This window comes from Stenella coeruleoalba (assembly GCF_951394435.1).
Source record: "Stenella coeruleoalba genome assembly, chromosome: 13".
Lineage (NCBI taxonomy): Eukaryota > Metazoa > Chordata > Mammalia > Artiodactyla > Delphinidae > Stenella > Stenella coeruleoalba.
Genome location: NC_137159.1, coordinates 81,779,077 through 81,804,059, shown reverse-complemented (window position 1 = coordinate 81,804,059; position 24,983 = coordinate 81,779,077). Strand labels below are relative to the sequence as shown.

The 24,983-nt window shown below is 50.4% G+C and overlaps 1 protein-coding gene across 1 annotated transcript in view; it reads left to right on the top strand.

Moving 5' to 3' along the window:
* GREB1 (growth regulating estrogen receptor binding 1) overlaps positions 1 to 24,983 on the top strand; it is a 133,483-nt gene that overhangs the window by 61,161 nt on the left and 47,339 nt on the right. The window contains exons 2-9 of the mRNA XM_079941287.1: positions 2,236 to 2,416; positions 7,297 to 7,416; positions 9,819 to 9,995; positions 15,362 to 15,544; positions 17,780 to 17,923; positions 19,273 to 19,401; positions 23,075 to 23,188; positions 23,627 to 23,782. Of these exons, the coding sequence (XP_079797413.1) occupies positions 2,260 to 2,416; positions 7,297 to 7,416; positions 9,819 to 9,995; positions 15,362 to 15,544; positions 17,780 to 17,923; positions 19,273 to 19,401; positions 23,075 to 23,188; positions 23,627 to 23,782 (1,180 nt within the window). The 5' untranslated portion in view covers positions 2,236 to 2,259. The remainder of the gene's footprint in view (positions 1 to 2,235; positions 2,417 to 7,296; positions 7,417 to 9,818; positions 9,996 to 15,361; positions 15,545 to 17,779; positions 17,924 to 19,272; positions 19,402 to 23,074; positions 23,189 to 23,626; positions 23,783 to 24,983) is intronic.

Genomic DNA, 24,983 nt, shown 5'->3' with positions numbered 1-24,983 from the left:
GTCATGTCGGGGATGGCATCTGTGCTTTTTTTTTTTTTTTTTGGTTGCAACTTGCGGGATCTTAGTTCCCCGACCGGAGATTGAACCTGGGCCCTCTGCAGTGGAAGCGTGGAGTCCTAACCTCTGGACCACCAGGGAATTCCCCACCATGTTCTATTTTGAAGTCAAATGGCACTTTGGACATTAGTAGTAGAGGAGGCATGAAATATATGAGGATGTAGAAAAGTTGAATAGTCTACTTTCATACCTTGAAGAGAGTTTAATCTTTTCTCATATGACAGCATATTTGTAAAAATCCATCTGGCACCTGTCAAAAAGAAACCCTTAACAAATTTTAAAAGTCGAGTTTTTAAAGGCCACAGTCGTGATTATCCAATAAAAATTAGAAATAAATAATATCAGGCTAATCCTTCTTCCTCCCAAATTCAGACTATTTAGAAATTAAACCTATGTTCCTGGATAATTATAGGATCAAAAAGGGACTCAAAAGGGAGATCATAAACTGTCTAAAGGGGAACACTTTACACTAAACCTAGGGGCCACAGCACAAGAGGCACCCAGAGGAAAATGTATAGCCCTAAATATCTTCCTTATCAAAGCAGTAAGATGGAAAATAAAGATGATGATGAAGGAGTCATTTTTAGATGTTTGGTAAAAGTACAGCAAATTAAACCAAAAGGAAAGAGAAAAAGGGAGATCTAAACCAAAAACGAAATGAAATAGAAACTAAACAGAAAACGTTAGGAAGGAATATACATTTAAATGCCCGTTCTTAGGAAGCACTAAATACAGGGGTTTAACCGTATGTCTGATCCCAGAGAAATGTCTTAGCAAATACCTGAACCTTCACTCAATGGAATGCGATGCAGCCATTAAACTGCTTCTAACAGCATTTGTAAGAGGTTTGGATGAAATGTTTATGTCAGATGAAAAGAGCAGAATCAAAAATTGTATCATAAAGGGATTATTACCATGTGGATACAGTCTCCCAGCTCCCTCCTGTGCCCCAGAGAATTAAGTCTGGAAAGAATACATCAAAGTATCAGAGAGAATGGAGTATTGACGCGTGCTTAACACAGAGGAATGGTAAAGACGTTGCGCTGACGGAAGGAAGGACCACATACTGTATGATTCTGTTAATATGTCTAATAGACATAACGTAAATTAGTGGCTGCCTATGGCTGGAGGATTGGGGACTTAGGAGTGACAGCCAAAGGGTATGAGATTTCTTTCGGGGGTGATGACGGTGTTCTAAGATCAATTGTGTGATGGTTGTGCCACATGGGAATATACTGAAAACCACTGAGTTGTACCTTTTTTTTAAAAAATTGAGGCATCGTTGATTTACCATGTATTAGTTTCTGGTGTACAGCAAAGTGATTCAGTTATACATATATATCTTCTTTTTTGTATTCTTTTCCATTATAGGTTATTACAAGATATAGAATATAGTTCCCTGTGCTATACCGTAGGACCTTATTGTTTATCTCTTTTACATATAGCGGATGAATGGGGTGTTATGTGAATTAGATCTTAAGCTGCTACCAAAAAAATAATCACAGTGTTTATCTTGGGGGGATGGACATAGTGATTTTCCTCCTGCTTTTCCACCCTCTTGTGTAATTTCCAGATTTCCAGATGTAATTCTGCATCGCTTGTCTAGTGGAAACATAATAAACTAAAAACGTTTTAGAGGAAGTGTTCATAATTGGCCTTTTAGCAGAGGAGGCAATGAGGGGAAATCTGCTTGCTAGCCTTCCTCCTGAGAAGGTGAGGGGAGGCCGAGCCCCGTAACCCTGAAACTGGGGACTGGTGGTCATGGGTCGCTGCATTGTCAGCCGCCGTCACACACATAAAGTGGCACAGGGCTATTCTTCTTCAAGTCAGGGAAAAGAAAGCGTCATTTGTCTGGGGTCTCTCAAAAGCAGGATCACCACTCAGGGAAAAGCTGGGGGTCTGTGAAACCTGCAGATGACTAAGAGCCAGTTTCTAGTAAGATCTCCTAAGAGGTGTCAGACTCTGCTCTCTGAGTGCTAAATTAGAGAAAGCTGTTACTTATATAACTTCCTGTAATTGCCCGGCAGTAGCCGTAGCTGAGAGCCGTCTGCTCCTCCTTTTGGCTAAGCCGGGGATACGCGGCCCTCTCCCCTCCTTGCAGCGGGGATCCTTTCTACCTTTGGGCTTCATGCTCGGGGTCAGGCTTTTTAACTGAAACTGAAATGCCATTTTAAACAGAAGACTGCTTCGTCTCTCTTGGAGATGGGAAACTCTTACGCTGGACAGCTGAAGACGACGCGGTTTGAGGAGGTCCTGCACAACTCCATCGAGGCCTCTCTGCGCTCCAACAGCCTGGTACCCAGGCCTGTCTTCTCCCAGCTGTACCTGGAAGCGGAGCAGCAGCTTTCCGCCCTAGAAGGTAGGAGATGCGTCCTTGCCTTTCTTTTACCGTGTGTGAGAATGTTAGCAGTGGGACTGGAAACTCTTTCCTCTTCTGAGGAAACTGTAGAAACTGTTAGGTCTGGAAGAACAGAATTATTAGAAAAGAGAAAGGTGCACGTGCATCCCATCCTTACTTGGCTAAAACTAAGGTCAGTTTCAGCCATAAAGTTGCAAGGAATAAAATGGTTCATTGGACTAGCAGGAGAAAGAAAGCCATGCCAGCCTGTTCTGAATTGGTTGTTACTTACACTCTTATTAAAAGGTTTGATGGTTCACTTGGATAAGTAAGACATTTTAACATGCTTTGGACCCTCAGTTATATATTTTTTCTCTTTGTGATTCGTGGCCATATCTTTTTTTTTTTTTTTTCTTTGGCGGTACGCGGGCTTCCCACTGTTGTGGCCTCTCCCGTTGCGGAGCACAGGCTCCGGACGCGCAGGCTCAGCAGCCACGGCTCACGGGCCCAGCCGCTCCGCGGCATGTGGGATCTTCCCGGACCGGGGCACGAACCCGTGTCCCCTGCATCGGCAGGCGGACTCTCAACCACTGCGCCACCAGGGAAGCCCGTGGCCATATCTTTGCAAGGGAGCGTAGTTTTTCTTTGTGATAGCAGTTACAAGAGCCCTCTAGAAACTGTTAAAAACCAAGAACAAACCCTTATAGATTTAACGTGTGCTAGGAATAAATTATCTTCAGGCATGGGGTTAAGTTTAGGGTTTACTTAATTATCCAGAGAATAAACTGGTTGTATTTTGCAATCTTTCATTTGTTTGTTTTGTAGTCGTGTATTTTCATGTCAAAAGTAACCCACAGCAATCCAAAGTATGAGAGTTATTGCTAAAGGAAGTTCTTTTTGTCACTTTGTCTTTCACGTGAAGTTACCTGCACGCTTCTCTTAGCTTTTGAAGTGAAAGAGGGCTGTGGTTTAAAACAAAAGTTAACAAATTAACGAAGCATGCAGTATGCCGGGTCCTGTCTTGGGGTGATCATGTGTGTGTGTGTGCAGGGTGAGGATGGTGGGCTGGGGACGGTTGCACATAAGGGAAAATGAGGCTCAGAGGTCCTCGTCTGATGTCTGAAAGTCCCTTTTTCTAGCAGGGAGGCATTTCTCGTGTCACTATTTAAAACGTCCTTACAAAATTAACCTTGCAAATAGCGATCGCTAAGGACCTAAAGGAACTGGATCTGGGTCTGGGAGAAAGTAGATTGTGATCCAAAGCACGAATTAGGAAGCCCGAGAATTCTCTGGTATTCAAGTCGAAAGTACCAAGGTTTTCCGGCACAGGAAGCATTACTGTGACCTTGGGGGCATTTGAGAAATTACTGGGGGATCTCTTGTAGATTGTGTGTTTTCAGCTAGCTGAAAGACTTCTGTGAAATATATATCAAATGCTCATCCTTAACTTCTTGTAGTATTGAAAGGCTTTGCTGCTAATGAGAAGTGAACAATCTAATGATAGATAATTTAGTACATTCGAATGGCACCTTAAAATCAACAAAGCGCTTCTACCTCCACCAGTAATTAAATCCCATGATTTGGGAAGATGGAAGATGGATTTGACGTTTTGAAGGATGTTGGCCTGGGGACAGGCGGGGAGAAAGCCCTGGAGTTTCCCAGTCAGCTTTTCCTGGGGTTGAAGCTCTCCATAGACAACCTTTGCGGGCCTCTGAACGGGAGACTGCATCCCGCACATTGCCTCCTTGGGATGCCCTCATCTGCCCTCATCATGTGTTGCTTTCCAGGGACAGCTCAGAGGCTTGCGCGGCCCGGGCCCCCCATGTTGAGTGCCGCAGGCTCCCTGCCAGCTGGCAGCCGGCTTGGTCGGCCCCTCACGTTGGTATGAAAACCAGAGCCGGCCCTCTCTATGATTTTCCCATCTGTCTGGCAAACAGCGTAGAGGAATCCTCCGAGACTTTGTTTCTCTAGTACTGGGAGGATGGAGGAGGCGGTTGGTGAAAAGGGGGAGACTCTTGCCGATTTGCTAAATGTCTCCATCAACCAAGCACTGGGCTTGAGCCCCTGGTTTCTGCCTCATAGAACGTGGTGCAGAGGGCTTGTTTTGTCAGTCTGTCTCTCTGTCAGGTCTCTTATCTTAACTGCTGTCCTTCCTCAGACAGCAACATTAAGGATGCTTTTAATGACCAGGGTGCTGGTACCCCAGAACACCCCTTGATCTGTTAACCTTTTCTGTATTTGTGAGGGCGATTCAGAGGGCCCTTGTTACTTTGTTCTACGAATTAGGGGTATTACCCCCTCCTTCTAGGGGAGAAATCTTTTACGTATTATTTGTTTTTTAAAGGAAGGCCAACCAAACAAAACAAATACAACCCCAGTATTTGGGGATAAGTATTTATTTATTAAACAAGATGCAGGTACATTCCTGTAATCCTACCCACTCAGAATGTCATACGGTTTCTTCTCATGGAAAGAAAACAAAATTTACTCTAATCATTAAAACACATGCCCTCGTCCTCTATGGGGTGCAGTGCAGCCGTGGAACCCCTGGATTCCTGTGGTTGAGTTTTAAGGTCCTGAGCTCCCAGTCCAGTTGGTTTTGTCTAAGGCCATTTTAAAGCTCTCATCCTGCCAGGAGACCTTGGTAAACAGTCTGGTTTAGTCTGGCCTCGGTTAGGAAGTCTCCTTGGGCTTGTTGCTGGCTGAAGGATCCCATCAAAGACCCTGGAATGTCTGATGTAGACCTTTGACCTTTAATCCTGCTTTCTTAGCAGCCACGGGATTTTGAGCCCTTTCTTTGACTTGCAGAGGCTTAAGACCCTCTCCTTTCATTCTCTCGGACAGTCTGGATTCCTGTTCTTTTCGGTGGAGCAGAGTAACGTGCAGACATTCCTGTGTGTGCCCTCAGAGCGCCGAAGTCCCCGGCTTCCCCTTTTCACTCTAATTGTTGGTGCTTTGCTGTACCCCCACCCCCTCCCCCGAGCCCCTGGAGCTGAGTCTCTGGCTTACAGACTAGTCTTGATTTTGCAGACAGCCTTCTAAGCCACCTACTCCATAGACGGCCAGAGGATGGTTTGGGCCCCTGTGAGGACCCGAGCGGCATGGCTGGCATCTGGGGTCTGGGCGTGACTCCACCTTCTGCTGAAACCGTCCCTGCCTGCATTTAACGGCAGGAAGGAAGCAGCGGCTGAAGGAGGCTCTGCATTTTTCCCCTCCAACGCCCTTTTGTGTTTTTCCCGGGTAAGCTTTTCACAGTCTCCCCGCCACCTCTGTGTCCTCTCGTCCTGGAGGGATGGAGACACTAGGAATTCTTGCTCACTTCCTGCCGTGACCTTCCCAAGGTCATGGGCCTGGGCCGGCCTAAGATGTTAGTTTCTTCTGCCTCTTGTCCTTCCGGCACCTTTCAAATGGTGACCACCCTGAGGTTATGCTCCCAGCACCCTGTACTGATTAAATCACACCTGGAATGTTCTGTGCAACTCTGAGAGCCACATATCCCCACATAGACTGTCACAGCTCAAAGTGACCTTCTGTGACCCCCGCATTTTAAAGATGCAAGATCTGACGCACAGAGAGGTTAAGTAACTTTTCTGTGGCCACACAGACAATGGCAGACCCAAGGACTAAAACTCGAGTTCCCAGATTTCTAGTCGATCTTTTTCTGCTGCGCACAATTTCATCGTTAACCTAAAGCCACGTAACCCACTGGATGGATGGAGAGTGTGAGAGCCAGCTAAGATGAGAGTAGGATTGGCAGCAAAGGGGTCAGCACTAGAGGAGGATACGGAGAAACCAAAAAGGAAGAAGCATCTGTCTCCCGGCCTAGGGTATCTAAGGATGCTTGTAACGACCCTATTCCACGAGGAAATCTGGATCCTATTTCTTAAATGACATTTAAAGATAGAAGGATTTTTTTACCCAAAGAAGTTAAAAGAAGTTAGAAGGAGTTTGTAAATTCATTGATGTGAAACCCTCTTTCTCTAGCAGGCTGGGTAAATAAGGTATAACTGTGTGTGCTCAGACCAGTTGGGAAGTAGTTTCCTGCACGAGGCATTCTGCTAGGTGCCTGGGTTACAGAATATGGGCTGGGCCCACACTCTCCAGGAACTGAGAGCCTGTGGGGAAGACCAGCTCTTTCATTGCTGTGATGAAGCTCACACACAGGGGGAGTGGGATTTTCCTGGCCAATTCCTGGCTCTCCTGGCCGTTTCCACACTTGCCATTACTCCTAAAATACTATTTCACTTAAAAAAAGTTTCTTAAAGTCGCTTGGCCTGTTCTGGGATGGCTTCTTTTGGTGAGTGTGGTAAGTTCGGGTGTTCGCATTTCTGGTTTGTATACATCCAGTCTTCCCTTGGGGATAAATAAATGTAAACGTTGTTCCCACCGGACTTCGGGTTCTAAAGCAAGCGATGCAGTTAGTGGCAAGAATGGCAGCTTGGGTGTCGGGTGTAACTGGGAACATACCGGCTGTGCTGCTTAACGGTTTGTTGAACCACTGGGTCTCTCTGAACCTCGGTTTCCTTAGCTGTAAAATGGTCCTTATGTTACACCGTGGTTCCTCCCACACAGATGTTTTTGGAGAGCCTGCTCTGTGCAGGCTGCATGCTCAGTCCTTGTCGACAGCTATGTCCGCGCTGAGCCCTGCTGCTCGTGCACACGTGTGTGGCTCTGGGGGCTGGGAGGTGACGTGGACCTGCGTTTGAAGTCACAAGGCCAGGCTTGGAGCCAGAGTCTGTGACCTTGGGAAGGACTTCCGGCCTGAGTGAGTCTTGGCCTTCGCCGCGAGTAAAGGAGGGTGGTAATGGCCTCCTTAAATCGTGTGTCTGTGAGGCCTGGTTAATTACTAGCTGCCGAGACCCGCTGTGGACTTACTCATTGCTCTCCTTTCCCACGTCTAGGTGGAAGCCGAGTGGAAAATGAGGAAGAGGAAGAGGAAGGGGAAGGGGGGCTGGAACAGAACTGTCCCCCAAACCCCTACCAGATGCAGCCCCCGCCCGAAGGATGTTGCACTACGGACGGTGAGATGCCCGCCAGGCTGCGTGCTGAGGGGCCCCGAGGTGTGACCGTGCCCGCGTCGCCAGCAGGCCGTGGCCCGGCGGGCCCTCGCGTCCCGGCGGCACTGGCTACGCCACGTGGGGCCCTGTCACTCTTCGGACAGCCCCACCGTTACAAACGCATTCCGATCCAAAAGTTAATTTTTCTCCATCGGCCGTTTAGAAACCAGAATATCCCAGCTGAGGTCAGCGTCCACCGTGTATTTATATCAGCACTGATGAGTAGGCGTAATCTTTCACATCTGTGGCTGCTTTACCGTTGAAAAAGCAGATCTATCAATACGTTATCTCAGGAACTCTGCACCGTCCGTGAGGTTATCCTCATTTTGCTGTTGAGGAGCGAGGCTTGGAGATGCCGGGCGCGGTGGCACCTTTGTTCAGGGATGGGAGCCTGTGCTCTGCGCTTGAGGGTCTTGGAGTGCACTTCTGGTCTGCTGCTCCCCCGCCTGGCAAAGTCACTGAGCAGTTGGAAGTTCACCTGACCTGTCACCATACCAGTCAAGGAGCGTCACTACTTAGTTGGTCAGTTAATTGAGTAAAATAAGTATTGAGGCCCTGCTCTGAAAATATGGAGATAAAAGGTCCAAGAGCTCCCAGTGTAGCAAAGCTATGTGAGCAGACCCTCTGCATGCAGTGTAGAAAGTGCTGGGAGGTTGGGGTGGTCTGGGCCAGCAGGGGTCCGTGGGAGCACGGGAGAGGCTTCTGGTGCCGGTAGAGCGTTTGGGGAAAGGCCTCCTGGAGGAGCTGGCCCTTCCTATGGGTTTTGGAGTGTCAGCAGGAGTTAGCCAGGAGACCGAGAGGGCTGGGGGAGAGGGATATTCCCGACAGGAACAGCAGGTGCAAAGGCTTAGAGGAGGGGGAACACGGCCCATCTGGGGAACTGCTACTAGTTTATGTAGGTAGGGGCCTGAGGGGTGGCCAGGCAGGGCTTGGATGAGTGATGAGACCGGCAGTGGAGGCCCCATGCACCCTCCCTGGGGGCCTGGACTTGACCTTGTGCGCGATGGCCGGCAGGGGAGGGAGTCAGCCCTCCCTGGGGCTGCTCTTCCAGGAAAAGGGCAACAGATACAGTAGCTCTTTGTGAGATAGGACTTCTAGTGTCCAAGAGCTAAAAGGCCGCCTAATTAAATAAGAGAATGGCAAACTCTCTGGTGGTCACCACCATGATTTTCAAAGAATTTCCAGGTGGGCACAGTGAACATGGACTGCCCACGACCTTTTTTCCTCCAGCTCTTCAGAAGGAAGCGGCTGCTGTGCAGAATGGGAGGGGCCTGGGTCATGGAGGTAAAGACCTGCTGGGCCCTTGACCTCACCTGTGGGAACTGGTTTGACGTCCCCAAGACAACGCAGGGGGGCCGCCCCAAGCTCCGTCCTGACCCCCCTCCCAGCAGCTTTGAGCAGATGACTTGACCTCTCAAATGACAAGTTTCCAGGGCTTCTCCCACCTGGTGCTGTACAGAGTGGGTGCCTCTTACTGCTTCGCCCAGGGGCAGATACGAGAACTCGGAACTAGTGCCTTGTGAATGGTAAAGCAGGTACACCAGAGGAGAGGCTTCTTAAAGTACCACAGAGTTTTGCAGGGAAGGCCTTGGGGTCATCAGGGTTCACGTTAACTCTCATCGTCCCTGTCGATAACTAAAGATGGAAAAGCCACAGGGCATCCGGCTCCGCATGGCTTCAGGGAGGGAGATTCCCAGAAAGGGCCCCTCCAAATAAATCTCAGCTGTTTCCCTCTTCTCCATTTTTTTCCTAAATATTTTTGGACACTTAAGTTTTAAATAGGAAATATATTTTAAAGCTCTGAAATATGAAAGGTTCGTGTGTATAGAGTGAAAGTCTCCCTCTGCTGATGAGGCCCCTGTGAGGCCACCAGCGTCAGCCGGTCCTCAGCCCGTATTCCTGCCACGTGCCCCTGCCTCGTACACATAAAATATAGGGTGGAGAAGACATCGACTCACTCACAGTCCCGTATGGATTTGTCTTGTCTACGTTTTAATTCACCGTCACTGGTCTACCCTTCTTTCCTGCTGGGCTTCATTTTACATGAACGTGTATTATACGGTGACACTGATAGTCAGAAAAGCAGCATGTGGTTAAGTGTCATGAGTAATGAATTAATTTAATTTTTTAAATTTTTTATTCTTCCTAATCACTTTATTGTTGTGAATGGTTGTAACTGGCAAGTGAAAAGCATGTAAGGGTAATGTACTTAAGAGTGTTCTCAGAATTAATTTGCAAGTCAGCCGGGTCCAGCGGCACGGTGGTCGCTGACGAGACCAAACTGTTGTCACCCCTTTGCCTGCGTGGATCCTGGCTCTGTGGGAACCACTCGCTGGGCAGCGTGTGAGCCTGTCCGTCCCTCCTAGGGTTCTGCCAGGCAGGGAAGGACCTGCGTCTCGTCTCCATCTCCAGCGAGCCCATCGATGTCCCCGCGGGCTTCCTCCTGGTGGGCGCCAAGTCCCCCAGCCTGCCGGACCATCTCCTGGTGTGTGCCGTTGACAAGAGGTTCTTGCCGGATGACGATGGACACAACGCCCTTCTTGGTAAGTTGCTCCTCTGCTCTTCTCTGCGGCTCCGGCCGCCTGGCGGGTGGGCACAAGGAGAGCTGTTGGTCCCCTTGGGGGACAGGCCACCTTTGAAACTCTTCATCAGCATGTCACACAGCCCTGTTTATTCATCACTCTGGGCTATTTCTTTGTGGAATGGAATGCAAAGGAGAGTTACTTTTAAAACCTGACTACCTTCCTGTAGAAAACCCATCAGCACTCATTCTTCTTGTACACGTATTCGTCAGACCTTTCCAAAGTGCCTACTGTGTCAGAATTGCGATCCAAACCCTGTCCTAGATGCTCTCGGAAGCCAGCAGACACGAGGCAGGGCGAGAGGAAGGCCGAGCGCGTGGCCCTGCCTCCTGGACGGTCACGTCCTGAGGGACGCCCGGGCACCCTCTACCGTTCTCTCCTTCGCTCTACCCTTCACCAGCCCGTCATTCTTATCCTGGCTTAACAGGTGTGCTTGGACCTGTTAATGCACTTGCCCAAGGGCGCACAGGTAAAGGAACAGAGTCAGGATTCAAACTCAGGTCTCCCTGGTTCCAGATGGTACCCTCTAACTACCACGCCCCACCCCGTACCTGGTCGAGGTCAGCCTAGGGAAGCCGTGGCTTTGATCTTTGGAACCACCGCTGGCCCAGAGGGTCCCAGCTGCAGTGCAGAGTCGAGACCAAGCCTTATGAAGCCCGGCTCCCCTCTGCTCGGACTTCTATTGAGCTCTTTCTGTGTGCCTGGCCCTGTGCTCAGCTCACTCCCCCATTAGTGGAGCAAAATCAGGGGAGACGTGAGGTTTGGACCGAGAGCCCAGCCAGCTGGCTTCCCCTGCTCCCCAGTTCCTTCTGCACTTCCCACGTGTACAAACATTTAAACCTCGCTTTTGTGCTTGATATGGCCCCCCAAAGCCGAGTAGGTAAACGCACCGCAGTGGATATTTATTGAGGAGGTATTATGTCTGAAGCTCTGTGCAAAGGACCAGAGAGTGGAGGTGGGGAGGGGAGAGTGAGGATCGACCCAGAGAAGAAACAGAAGTGGTTCCTGCCACGAGGGCCGCAGGGACACAGTGGTGTGTAAACTCTGAAACACAGCAGACGAACGCTCACTGGAGGGATGGACATGGCTCTGGGGCAAGGACCAGGGGGAGAAAAAGTTGTGGCCAGTACTCCCTTAAGGCAGGTCCATGGGCTTATCGTAACTGGTTTTTGTTTTTTTAAAATTTTTATTGGAGTATAGTTGATTTACAATGTTGTATTAGTTTCAGGTGTACAGCAGAGTGAATCAGTTATATACATATATCCACTCTTTTTTTGTGTGTTTTAGATTCTTAAGGTGGGGGAGGGATAAACTGGGAGATTGGGACTGACATATACACACTACCACATATAAAATAGATAACTAATAAGGACCAGCTGTATAGCACAGGGAACTCTACTCAGTACTCTGAAATGGCCTGTATCGTAACTGGTTTGTTTCTTTTTTAAATTGGAGTATAATCGCTTTACAATGTTGCGTTAGTTCCTGCTGTACAATGAAGTGAATCAGCTCTATGTGTATATATATCCCCTCCCTCTGGGACCTCCCTCCCCCCGGCCCATCCCACCCAGCTAGGTCATCACAGAGCACCGAGCTGAACTCCCTGTGCCCTACAGCAGCTTCCCACTAGCTATATACCCTACCATGTGTAAAACAGATATCGTAACTAGTTTTTGAAAGCAAGAATAATCCAGAAAATTCACTCTACCAAGGAAGCTCACGGAGTCATTGCGTCTCAGATTCAATTTGCTTATTGAGGCCGCTTAGGACAAAATGAGTGGGGAAGATGGCCTGGTGACTTGGTTCGTGTTTGATCTGGCCACGGCTGGGGGTTTGCCTGAATGAATTCCTCCCCTTTGTGACTGTAAAGGAATTGCCAGGGTAGTAAATCAAGGAGGCTCTGGGTCTCGAAATGTGGAGACAAGAATCTTTCAGTTCATTCACCACCAGCCCAGGAACAACTTCAGCCCCTCAGGCGGGGAGCTTAGAGGAAGTGGGGTCTTTGTTAATTGCTTGCCAAGAAGCCATCGGAGGTGGGTGACAAGGGCCGGCTGGTAATAACCGATGCTTTCTTCTTTGAAAACAACTTTATGCTCTCAGCTTGCACACTTAGCGCTGTTTAGGTTTCCTGCAATTAACCCTGATGGCTGCACAGGACAAGGTGGCCCTGCAGCCCTCTGGGGGCCGGGGCTCAGTGCTTTTTAGTGACCTATGAAGTGGAGGCTGTGGAATATCTTGGGGGAAGCCACAGCTTGAGGTGCCTCTCCCCACCCCGTAATTTATAATGAAGGGAGCGTTGTTTTAGTGAGTTTGAATCAACTGTGAGGGATTTGGTCTGAGAAAGTGAGAAAATGAAAACCTAGATGGGTGTTTCAGTTTTTTGATAGTAATTCATCGAAATTGGCTGATAGCTAAGACATAGGAGAAGAAAACATCTAGCTAGATTGTTCATTTCTGCGATGGGAGTAAACAAGCTCTTTGTGCATCTAGAACGCAAATAATTTAGCATTTATGGAATGTATAACCCCAAACTGAAGGTGAACTTTAAATTCAACCCAGGGCCCCAAAGCCAAGTGGGACCTGGTCCTTCCTGGGAGCTCAGGGCCTGTGGGAAGACACGGGCCAACCAGGACTCAGCTCGGAGATCGCACCCACGGCCACAGAAATCTCTGTGCAGCAGGTCCCAGCCTAGGGCTTAAGGCGCTAGAGGATCCCGAAGGACGTGCCAAGCCCCAGGGATGGGAGAGTATCTCAGAGTATGTGGTGATGGAGTTGAGTCATGATAAATGGGTGGATTGCCAGTGGGAGAAAGACAGCAGCAGCAGCAGCAACAAAGGAACCTGACAGCGGCTACTTTCCTGAGCGCTTCTCATGTGCGAGAAACTGTTCTAGTTAAAATGAGGCAGGTGAGTGAGGTGTTACTACCTAGCATTTAGATATGAAGAAAAAGAGGCACGGACAATAGAACGAGGTATGCCTGTCCTTACTATCCTGGTAGGACCAGGGTTTCCACTTTTATTTCTGAACCGCAAGGAGGAGCCCCTTCTCGTCTGTGGCTCCCCTCCCGGCTTCTGGAATGGAGCCGTGGTCCCACAGTCCACAGTTCTCATAGGACAAAAGGCCTGTAGCTATTTAGCTATTTCTGGAAAGGGATGGCGGTGCTGGCCTTGGTGAAGCGCTCCGAGCGTCCTTGGTTTTGCAGTTCTGCTTCTTGTTCATCATCTTTTGAACCCTCAGGGTCAGAATCCCTTCCGGGGAGCGTGGAAGTTTTCTCAGGGCCTCATTCTTAGACGACAGTTGAGCTGTTTATCTCAAGGTGCCCAGGTTGGAGACCAAAGAATAAATAAAAACATTAGATTATAAAGTTAGAAAACATTAGAAACATTAGAACGTTAGAAAACAAAAGCCTGTCAAAATGTATGCGGAGATGCTAAGCGTGCACTTCGATAGTTACCTTGTTTCCTGTCTCCTGTTCCTTCCAGATATTTGCTGCCTCTCCTGTGTCAGGCACTAGTTTGGATACACACACTTACACACACACACATGGCCCACGCCTCCCCACAGACATACCGTGCTCCCGGTCCTTTGGAAGCGTGGGGATATTTATGGGGGAAAATACACAAATGTCAGTAACTCTGACACTAAGGAAGAAGGTATGAGAACTGTCAGCAATATAAAGTCCAGTTGGGAATTCGGCATAGTAGCGGGGGGAGAGGGAGATAAAGCAGGAGACGAGGCTGGAGGGCATTGGGGGCAGCCTTGAAGGCCGTGCTTCTGGGTCTGCACTCCATTCTCATGCTAGAATCCACACGTCACTCTCTGGATCTACACACTGGACAACTGCTTAGCCTCTCTGCTTCTCATTTCCCAAAAGAAGATTTTGCTGTCCTGACGGACTGGTGGTCGTGTCAGTTAAGCTGAGTGCCCTGTTTGGGTGACAGTGAATGGCAGGAAGGCTGTTGGTTTTCTCTGCATGGTAGTTTCCTCCCTGTCCCTTTAACAACACGTAAACATAGAGCATGGTGCCGGCATTTCTTCGGTACCTTACCTGTTTCTCTGGTACACAGGGGGCAGGAGTTTGGAAGGATAAACTAACCTGTGCCTGCCTTTTAGACCGAGAGATTTGTCTTTATTTCTAGGGCCTTTTAAGGAATATTAAATTTGCTTCAAATCGGTCAGAGAACCCAGAAGGTTTCTGTAATGTAGATGTCTTCTTTCTCTGTGGAGAGATGTTTTGAACCTTCACAAACTGATGTTATTTTGGACAGTAGCCAGAGGCCTCAGAATTATCCCCTTTAAAGGCAGAGCTTATGCACAGAACCCCACGGTCCTCCTGGCCTGAGTTGAAATGCCCTTTGTAAACTTGTCAGCCAGAGCATACGATAAAATAAGTTAGTCTCAGCTTCAGGGTCTCTCCCGCCGAAGAACCTTGCTCCTTAGAAACCAGACGTACCAGTGGGCGAAGCAAGGTCACAGGGAAGACCTTTGTGAGATAGTGAAGTTAAACCAGAAGGGTCACCAGATAGAAAACCTAAATCATCACATTTCTCTGGTATTAACCAACAGTTCTGTTGAGTCCGGTTTGAATAGACTTTACAGTATGTAAAGGTCTTTCAAGCACGTTCTCTGGATTTTAATAGTTCATGGGAGGTGGTTTTGTCATTGCCTCTATAAAGCCAGCCTTCCCAGAGCCTCAGAGCTGAACTCTGTCATCTCCCAGAAAGGCCCCCTCTGGCTTCAGGCAGCAGGACGCTGACATAGACCACCACGTTTTAGCCGAGTGTCTCCACTCCGTGGCTGCTGGGGCCATAGGTTTCACTCACCACCACCCTGGCCGTGCATGGTGGAGCTCTTGATTTCTCCTCTGCAACTCGTGGGATCAACTCACTTGATTCCTGGAGGGAACTTTGGACTCTGAAGAGGACTCCCAATGCATCTAGTCTCAGGGGTCTGATTGCTTTGAGATTCTGCGACTGGCCAGCCCTGAAGGAGATGCGGACGCAGCAAATCATTGCAGGTGCCCGGTCAGCGTAGACAGTTGAATGGGACAGTTCTTGTCCTGTGCCGCAGGACGCAGAGGCTTTAAATGTGCCCCTAAGCGAGTTCAGTCTTCCAGGCTTGCCTGGGCTCAGCTCTACGATGAGTCCACTTGGTCCTCCTGTTGGCATCAAGGTCATCTTGACCCCTGTCAGCAGGAGCTGACAGGGACCTTTGCCCCGTGGACTTCCCTACTGGTGTGGTATAGGATGTGAATGCCTAGTGGCCGATGTGTCACTTGGAGGGACTTTGGTGTAAGATGGGGATGGTCATGGTTTTTTCCTCCCCAGGTTTCTCTGGGAATTGCGTTGGCTGTGGGAAGAAAGGCTTCTGTTACTTCACAGAGTTCTCCAGCCACATGAACCTGAAGGTGACCACCCAGCCCAAGAAGCAGAAACACTTGAAATATTACCTGATCCGCAACGCACAAGGGGCTCTGACCAAAGGGCCTCTCATTTGCTGGAAAGGCTCAGGTGAGCAGGGGGTGGGGTGTGAGAAGGGGACGCCTCCAAGCGAGCAGGGGCCTGTCGGCACGACTCTGGGCCAACACTGCTCTGCAGTAGACGCGGTTTCGGGCAACACGTCAGCCCTGTGAAATTTTTTTTGTTTCGAATTTTATTTTTTTATACAGCACGTTCTTATTAGTTATTTTATACATTTTAGTGTATATATGTCGATCCCAGTCTCCCAATTCATCCCATCGCCCCTCCGCCTGCTTTCCCCCCTTGGTGTCCATACGTTTGTTCTCTACATCTGTGTCTCTATTTCTACCCTGCAAAACGGTTCATCTGTACCATTTTTCTAGATTCCGCATATGTGTTAATATACGATATTTGTTTTTCTCTTTCTGACTTACTTCACTCTGTATGACAGTCTCTAGGTCCATCCACGTCTCTACAAATGCCCCAATTTCGTTCCTTTTTATGGCTGAGTAATATTCCATTGTATATATGTGCCACATCTTCTTTATCCATTCGTCTGTCGACGGACATCTAGGTTGTTTCCATGTCCTGGCTATTGCAAATAGTGCTGCAATGAACATTGGGGTGCAAGTGTCTTTTTGAGTTATGGTTTTCTCTGGGTAGATGCCCAGTGGTGGGATTGCTGGGTCATATGGTAATTCTACTTTTAGTTTTTTAAGGACCCTCCATACGGCACTGCACGATTTAGCAGCATCCCTGGCCCCCACCCACGGGATGCCAGTGGCTCTCTGCACTCATGACGATCAACGGTGTCTCCAGACATTGCCAAATATCCCCTGGGGGACAGAACCACCCCCGGCTGAGAACCTTGCCCCAGATACTTGCCACAAGGAGGCACAGCACAGTGTTGGCCCTGTGTCAGCTTTACTGTACTATAAACTAGATGCTACAGTCCTGGGAAATTACAGCGCGACTTTGCACTATGGCCGTCTAGTTTATAGCATCGGCCTAATTGTATGGGAGCTTTCAAAGCTGACACAGGGCCAACACTGTGCTGTGTCTTCTTGTGGCAAGTATCTGGGGCAAGGTTCTCAGCCGGGGGTGGTTCTGTCCCCCAGGGGATATTTGGCAATGTCTGGAGACACCGTTGATCAGCATGAGTGCAGAGAGCCACTGGCATCTCGTGGGTGGGGGTCAGGGATGCTGCTGGATCGTGCAGTGCCTGGGGCAGCACCCCTCCAAAGAATTGTGCAACCCAGAGTCAATGGCGCTGAAGTTGAGAAACCCTGACTTAGAGAAAACTCAGCTCAAATAGGCCCCCTTCCTGCTCCACAGCCTGTTAACCGTGAAGAGAAAGACCAGCTTCCTGGTGCTGGTGCTTGCAGAAGTGAGTGGGCTCCCGCTTTAGGAAAGGGCCACACTCCGCCCTTCTCTCTCTCTCCGTATTCTCATGGCTGCAGTCAGATTATAGGGGCAGAGGGGCTAGATTTCCCAGGCCCAGGTACTCTCTGAGATCCCCCCCCATCCCCTCACAAACGGCTGGGGAGGGACGTGTCCTAGGAGCGGTCTCCGTGAGGTGCCCGGGAGAACCAGACTGTTGTCCCTCACCTGTCTGCGTAGGTTCACTCTGGTCACCTGGAATCTCCCAGCCAGCTTCTGCAAGTAGGGCAGAGGGCTTCAGGAGGGGCTGGCTCTGGACGTTCTTCCCCTGTCCCCTCCCATCACTCCTCTCCCCGCCCCACTCCTGTTCTTGCATGGCTCAGTAAATATTTCTTGAGCTCCTACTGCATACATGCCTGTCATTTTCTACGTCCTGGGGAGGCAGTGGTTCTTCCCCTTGTGGGACCAGATAAGAGCCTTTGATCACTTGCTGTGACCAAGTACTCCTGGGGGTTAATCTTCCGGACAGAGAGTGATTTAGGGCTGGAGGATGGTATTAGCTGTTCCATTACCTTTGAGTAAAGCTCTGTTCTTCCCTTGGACTTGAAGGGCGGTGATGGAAGGTTTCGTTTGTATCATGAGTTCCTGTCTGTTTCCCAAATGGTCGCTATTGTTCCTGCTCCTGGCAGAAGAGCTGTCCCTCTGCTGGATCCCCTGCCTTTGGCACCGAGCCTGGGGCATGTCACATCCCCTCCTTCCCCGGACGAAGAGACTAGGATGGGCTTGGCACCATTGTGGTCATCTCTGTAGCTGGCTCTCCTACAGGACAGATTCCGGTCTAGGAAGTCATCTCACGCTGCTGGGGAGGAGCAGTGGCTGGTTTTCACGTGTGCATCTTCCCCACAGAGCTCAGAAGCCGGCAGGCATCCGCCAGTGCGTGTTCCAGCTCTCTGTTCCCACCGCTGGAGAGCTCTGGGCTGCCAGCTCCCTTCCCCAGCGAGCCTGGTCCTGGGACGACCCCGAGCATCCCGCTGGGAGCACCGCAGGCAGGTGAGATGATGGAGCAGCGCCGGACGTGCCGGGAGTGGGCTTTAGTTTCCCCAATGTTCTGACTTGGAAATTGAGGCACAAAGATGCTCGCATAGGATCTCACGGGCAGTAGGATTTGATACAGGCATTTCTGGTTCATGAACTTGGCATTTGCCATGACAAACAGACCTGATAAGCACGACAGCTGTTACCAAGGAGATAGCAGCCTCCTTCCCAAGGCCTCTGGTGGCTTGGTGGTCGTTATTCCTCCTGCCCAGGGGCTGTGCCGAGGGGAACCGGGCCCTTGCCCCGTGTGACTCGTAATCCACAGCGAAGAGGCTGCACCTGGGCTGGGAACACACTGTCCTCCGGAGGCACGGTGTCCCCCGGTCCACGTGGTGTCTGCTGTTGTCCTCACTGTGCCCGGGCCGCCTGGGGCCCGTCACACCTTGGCAGCTGGAGGGATCACTGCTTTTGTCGTCAGAACACCTTGGTGAGTTCCAGCGCTGCTGCCTCCTAGCCAGGTGACTTGGGGCCACTCATTTTAACTCTTTGAATCTCCGTTTCCTCATCCGTACAGATGGAGAAAATCTTTTCTGTCTAATCTGCAGGGTGATCGTAAGAATTGAGTACGATGATAGTAATAGCAGATACTTTGTGCTTATGACCTTCTGTTAACTCGTGTCGTCCTCACAGTGGCTCTGTGATTACCTCCATTGTCTAGATGAGAACAATGGGAGGTGACGTAAGTTAAGGAAGGTTGCACAGCAAGTACGCAGCAGAGCTGGGGCTCAGACACGGGTCGTCTGGCTTCGGAACCCACCCTTAACCCCTCACCATGCCGCCTCAACACAGGAGATGTTTTGTGCTACTCCTGAGTCTGGAGTGCCTTCCAGATCATTCTGGCTGATGTGGGTGACTTACAAGACCACAGCCCCCGATGGCCCCCAGAATTCTCCTCGGGCCCGGGGAGCCCCAGGCCCTGTGGGCAGCCTGGATCTGGGCGATGGCAAACCTGCCTGCTTTCCTGAGCATGTTTGACATGCCCCTGAACTCAGGAGGGTGAGCGAGAAGGTGGAAGGAGGGTGGAGCAGATGCAGCGGTGCTCCCGGAATCCAGGGGCCCCGCTGGCCCTTCTCTCACCAGGCGTGCTCAGTGACGCATGCGCAGGAGTGTGTGTGCCTGTGTGTGCACATACGCGTGTGTGTCTGTGCTTTCTCCGGGGGGGGCAGAATCACTCTGGCAAGAGCTCCGACTCCCGACGGGCCGCATCAGTGAAAGGCTAATTTGTAAAATGGAGGAAGAGTCATCTCCTGCTTGCTGGGCTCACAGAGTGCCCCGCTCTCTCCCCTCTTTCTCTCTGCTGTCAGGACCAGCCCACGATCATGCGTCGCTAACCACAGCCGTGGGTCCGGCTGTTTTCAACGGCAAAGACTCCCCGAAGCACCAGCTGCTGGTGAAGCACAGCCTGTCCACCGCGCCGCGTCCCTCGGCCTTAGGTAGCCTTGCCTGTCCTGTTCGGGGGCCTTACTCTGCTCTGGGTCAAGACGGTGGCGGGGTGGGAGGATGGGGGAGCCCCCGTGCCGAGGCCCCCGAGCCTCCTGGAATTGGGGGGCTTGGAAGGAGAGTCAGGCCAGGTCAGCAGGTGCCTCCTGAGTCCATGGGGCTGTGCTCAGGCCCTGGCGCCGGGGGGGCCCTGGCTTCGGCCCCCGACTTGGGTGGTGGGTGTGTCTGCCCAGCACAGTGGGAGCCCCGTATGGGTGGGTGACCTGTTGCATTGTGGGCCGCCCACCGTGAGGGCTGGAGAGTTCTGGAGAAATGGGGCCACGTGGTGTCATGGGAAGATAGGGGCTCCAGAATCAGATGAACAAGAATTCAAAACCCAGCTCTGTCAGGGGATCAAGTCTCCTGGCTAAACATTCCCTCATCAGGAGATGAGAATTCTGCTCTGCGGGCAGTTGGAGGTTAGATGAGGTGCTGTATGGAAATTCAGGGCACAACTGGCAGCTCACTAAGGGGCGCCATTATCGCCACCTGCATCAACACCATCACTGAGCTGGTCTTTTCAGGGAGGGCTTCCTGGCGGAGGTGACAGCTGAGTTGCAGCTGACAGTTGGGGAAGCATTAATTAGAGATCGTATGGGAGGAAGTGAGGAAGAGGGATGAGGCGGTGAGGGTCCGAGTGAGAAAAGCGAGTGAAGGGGTGAAGCGGGCCTCCTGCTGGAGCAGAGGCTGTGGGTTGAGGAAGGGTCGGAGCGGTCCGGGGACCCCACATTCAGTGCTCTCCCTCCGTGCTTACCTGGAGCCATTTAATAGGCCAGTCTTACGTCTCTCCTCCCTCCTGCGTGCACACAGCTGAGTGGAACATTAGGACCCGAGAGCTTCACCGGAAGAGGGCCCAGAAACCGTCTAGTCCAACCTGTCTTACAGAGAAGGAAAGTGTGGCCCAGAGAGACACCAGCCTGCATGCTAGGCCTCCCTGCTTCCGCGACACAGCTGGCGGAGGACTCCCCTGGTGCGGGAATTGTCTCCCTCTTAGTTGAAGGAACGATATCTTTTCTGACTTGGATCTGAGCTTTCGTAGTCCTGACCAGAGTGTCCATTCTGGAGTCAAATCCCTGTAACTTCCCCAGTGTGAGGAACCCCAGGCAGGCACCCGCTTTTCCTCCCAAGACTGTTTCTTCTCGGCTAGGTGCTAAATTGAGGGCGACCAGTGGCTGAGGACTGAGCCTCTGGGGACGGTGACGGGAGACTGTGCTGCTGGTACCTCCCCTCCCTGCACTGAGGCCTGGGTGCGTCCACCCCGGACAGCAGGGACAGAGGACATCCTTCGGCCTGGGCCCTGTGAGTTTGGCTCTGTGGACCCAACCGGAGGCTCCTTCTGTGGTGAATGAATGTGTTTCCTTGGAGGGGCATGAGAAATAGAGCCCCAGTTCCCTAGCGTGGTGCTGGAAACTTCCGGAATCTGGCCCCAACCAACCTTTTTGAACTCGCTCATTCCCCACTCTTTCTACTTAAGAACTCGTACCCTGGCTGCATTGGGTACAGCTCAGTGCCCTCCCCATCCTGTCTCTATGCCCTGGTCACACATCCGTGCCCTTGAAGGGCTCTCGCCACCCACCTTCTATACGTGCCCTTCAGAGCTTAGCTCAGGTGTCACCTCCTCCCTGTAGGAGGGCTCCCTCCTTGTGACACTCAGGTGTCAGGCTTTGTTCCGCGGCCATTTGTGTCTGTCGGGCCTGTGAAGTTCCTGGGAGCAGGGCCGTCATCGTGTCTTCTGGGAGCCCAGATACTCCGCAGAGCCCGGCCCAGAGGGCGTGACGGATGCTGGCGGAGTGTGGTTGCACCGTTAAGGGCACAGCTGGAGCATCAGAGGTCCTGTGCCTCACGCCTGCTCTGGGGAGAGCTGGAATCAGTTTTAAGAAACTGCTTCTGAAGCTACAAGGAGTGTTTAACCAGGGCTTGGGGGCTGTCGCTCAGTGGTTCGCAGTGGAAGTGCTGCCCCTGCGGGACGGGGCGGGGGTAGGGTGGGAGAGGGAGTAAGGAAATGTGCAGGATCCTTTTTTTGGTTGTCCCAGCTCAGGGTCCGGATGTGCAGTGCCTGCAGGAAGTGGGCTATATGATGAAGACTTGTCTCCCCCAAAGTGCCAAATAGGGTCCCCCTCCCCACTACCAGGACACATGGCCAGAAATAGATGGTCCACAGGGGCAGCTCCTGGTGACATCATTTTGGCAGAAATCATGAGCTTAGAGTCCACGTAGAGACAGTTAGTGTTAGCATCCCAAAGGGAGAAAATACCTGTAGATCTTCCATCCTTAGTACCGAGACCCAATCCCATTGCCCTCCCTGCTTTGGTAGTTTAACGTGGTTTTTAGGGGAGCTGGCATCTCAGTCTTTGTGGGAGCTCTTCTACTGGCTCTTGAGGACAGATATTCGGGGAGGTGAAGATATGGTTCTAAATGGAACAAACATAGCAGAAGCTGCCTCAGAGGTTGTGGGGATCAGAGGAGACCACCTGCTGGAAAGCTCTTTGCAAACAAAGAACTTCACGTTTTTAACATTTTATTCACTTCATTTCATTCATTTTCAATCGGTCTAAAGAAGAGGTGAAAATAACTTTGGATTACTTTTAAAAGACTTTAAAGCAATGATTCTCAAACTGCAGTGCGCCTCAGCATAACCAGGGTGCTTGTGAACGAAGTGTTTTCTTTCCCTCCCAGAGATCTGCTTCTGTAGGCTGAGGGGTGTCCGGGAGCAGACACTCTGAACAAGCTCCCACTGGTTCTGTCCAGCTTTGTCTCAGGCCAGACTTGGAGAAACATCGCTCTAAACCGGTGGTTCTCAACCCTGGTGCGGTTTAGAATCACCAGGAGCTCGTGGGGCGTCAGAAGGCATCTGGGGTTCTGGTTTCCTTGGGATGGGGTTGTCTCTGGGAATAGAGAGTTTTAAAATTTAAACTTTAATGTGTCATGGTTGAACGCGGAGCTCTAAATGTAGGGGAACTTTTGTGTTGGATGGGTCCCAAAATATATGGTAGCCAATTCTTGATACTTTGAATAATCCCAGAACAGAGCATGAGTCATTCTCATGCTGTTCCCTGCCGTGGGCCGGGATGACTCATTAACAGCAGTGGGTACCAGCTTCTGTTCCCCATCATTTTGTTAGTCTGAAATTAGCTTACCGAGGCCGGGGGTGGGGAGAGGTGCACAGGTGGATCGGTACTGCCCCCAAGTGGTGAAACTGTGGCGGTAAGTTGAATGCAGTTGCAGCTTGTCTATAGAAACATGTACTCATTTACTGGAATGTGTAGACGATGATGGTGATGTGGGCCTTGGTGGCTACCATTTATTGGACCCAGACTCTGTGCTTTACATATATTCTCTTTAGTCCTGATCAAACCGCCTTTCAGACTAGGTTTTCTTATCCCACTGTAAAGATGCAGGAGGTAATGCTCAGAGAGCTAGAACTTAGACACTTGCACAGCTTTGGAATAAAACATTTACCAAGGTCGATGGGATATTTCCTTAAGCCTAGATACTTCACTAGATGCTAAAACCCATTGTGAAACTGTGATTTAAAAAGTTACAAATAAGTGTGCTCCAATTCAGGGGAACGTTGTATTGAAGCTCATCCCTAGTGACACCCTAATCCACACTCTGAATGTGGCCTAGGTATCTTATCAAACTCCGGGCCCCCCAAAAAACGCCACAAAGGATGGTCTCCAGAATCTCCATCAGCTGCGGATGGTGGCCACCCCCAGGGTGGCGGGAACAGGGCTAAGTACGGTAAGTGACGAAATCCTTGCCCCAAGTCCAAGGCTTGGGTGCTAGCGGTGGTGGTGCTGCCGGTGGTGTGTGTTCTAGGGAGGCAGACTTGGGTATAACAAAAGATTCTCTTTCTCGTACATTAGACTTGCTTAACAAAGCCCAGGATCTATGTACAGTATTGACTTCTCTGATCCTAGAGGAATTTTTTAAAAGGCTTGCCTGTCACTTGGCAGGGATATTGGGAGGAGGAGACTAGGTTGTTTGGTGGGGAAGGGGGACCCAGTGACCTTTAAGATGCTTTTGACCGCAGGAATCTGTGATTCCCGGACTTGGATGCTCCCATAAGTAGGGAACTGGTCAAGTTGTAGCAGATGTGTTGGCCAGCCTGACGGCAGGTCTGCCGGAGGTGGATGCTTTGTCTGACGTGTCTTCCTAATGCTCTCGGCATGTCCCTAGAGAGCACAGGCATGACCTGCATGCCCCAGGTTGGCTTGGTGGGACCGGCTTCAGTCACCTTTCCTGTTGTGGCCTCCGGAGAACCAGTGTCCGTTCCCGACAACTTGCTGAAAATATGCAAGGCCAAGCCAGTGATCTTTAAAGGCAAGTACAGCAGTGTGACGAGTGGTGGAAGTCGGGGAACCCAGGGAACGCACGAGAAACAGGCAACATGACACGTCCTCCCAGTCTGACTCCACACCAAGGGGTCCTCCTGGGAAAACTCTAAAATCCTTTCCGGGGCAATGAGAGAACCAAGCAGACTGGTCACTGGGGTAGCCCCTGATCAGGCGCCAGAGTTTCAGAGCTTGTCACCGTTTTCTACGATGAGCCCAAGTGCGATGATCCTGTCCCATGACGACCATTTGCTTGTTCATTTGTTCCTTCAATCAGTCCCTCTCTCAGCCTCCCTCGGCTCCTGCCATGGTACCAGGCCCAGGGCTGAGCACCATGGGTGAGAGATAGGTCATCAACCCCTTGCCGATTTGTCAGGCCCCCGGTCTGGTGGGTTGTCCTGTGACCACTAGTATTTTGGGGCCATGAAATCTGACTTTGGGCAAAGATAGCCATGGTCACCAGGCAGAAGCATGAAACAAGACCAGATTTGACCTCTATTCTGTGGGCTTATGTACGTGGTTGGAGGTCAGTTTGTGGCTCAACTAAGGAAATTCCTTCCTAACGAAGCGGGAGCCCTTGAAACGTGAGGATTCGGCAGGGCTTGTTTGATGATGGTGCTGGCCAGTGCCGTGGGCTGGCACGGAGTCACACACACACACACACACACACACTCACACACACACACACTCACACATTCAGGTCCTTCTTAAATAAGGGCAGACTGTGGGGTGTTTTTCATGTTTTTATTTTATTTTTTTATTTTTATTTTTTCTGTTATTATTAGATGGCATAAACTTAAAAAAAATTTTATAGGAGTATAGTTGATTTACAATGTTGTGTTAGTTTTAGGTGTACAGCAAAGTGAATCAGTTGTACATATACATATATCCACTCTTTTTTAGATTCTTTTCTCATATAGGTCATTACAGAGTATTGAGTAGAGTGAACACTATTTGGTATCGTGTTTGTAGGAGTAGAGGAGAGAGGGTGGTAGGAAAGTGGGGACGTATCTTACTCTTAATTACGAAATAGGAGAGGATACTCCTTTCTTTATCCTAAAAAAAAAAAGAACAGGATATTCAGGAAGAAGGGTGCAGGTCTGGGTTTTGAACTGGGCGTGAGGCTAGTTGCAGCGAGCGGGGCCTACTCCTCATTGCGGTGCGCAGGCTTCTCATTGTGGTGGCTTCTCTTGTTGTAGAGC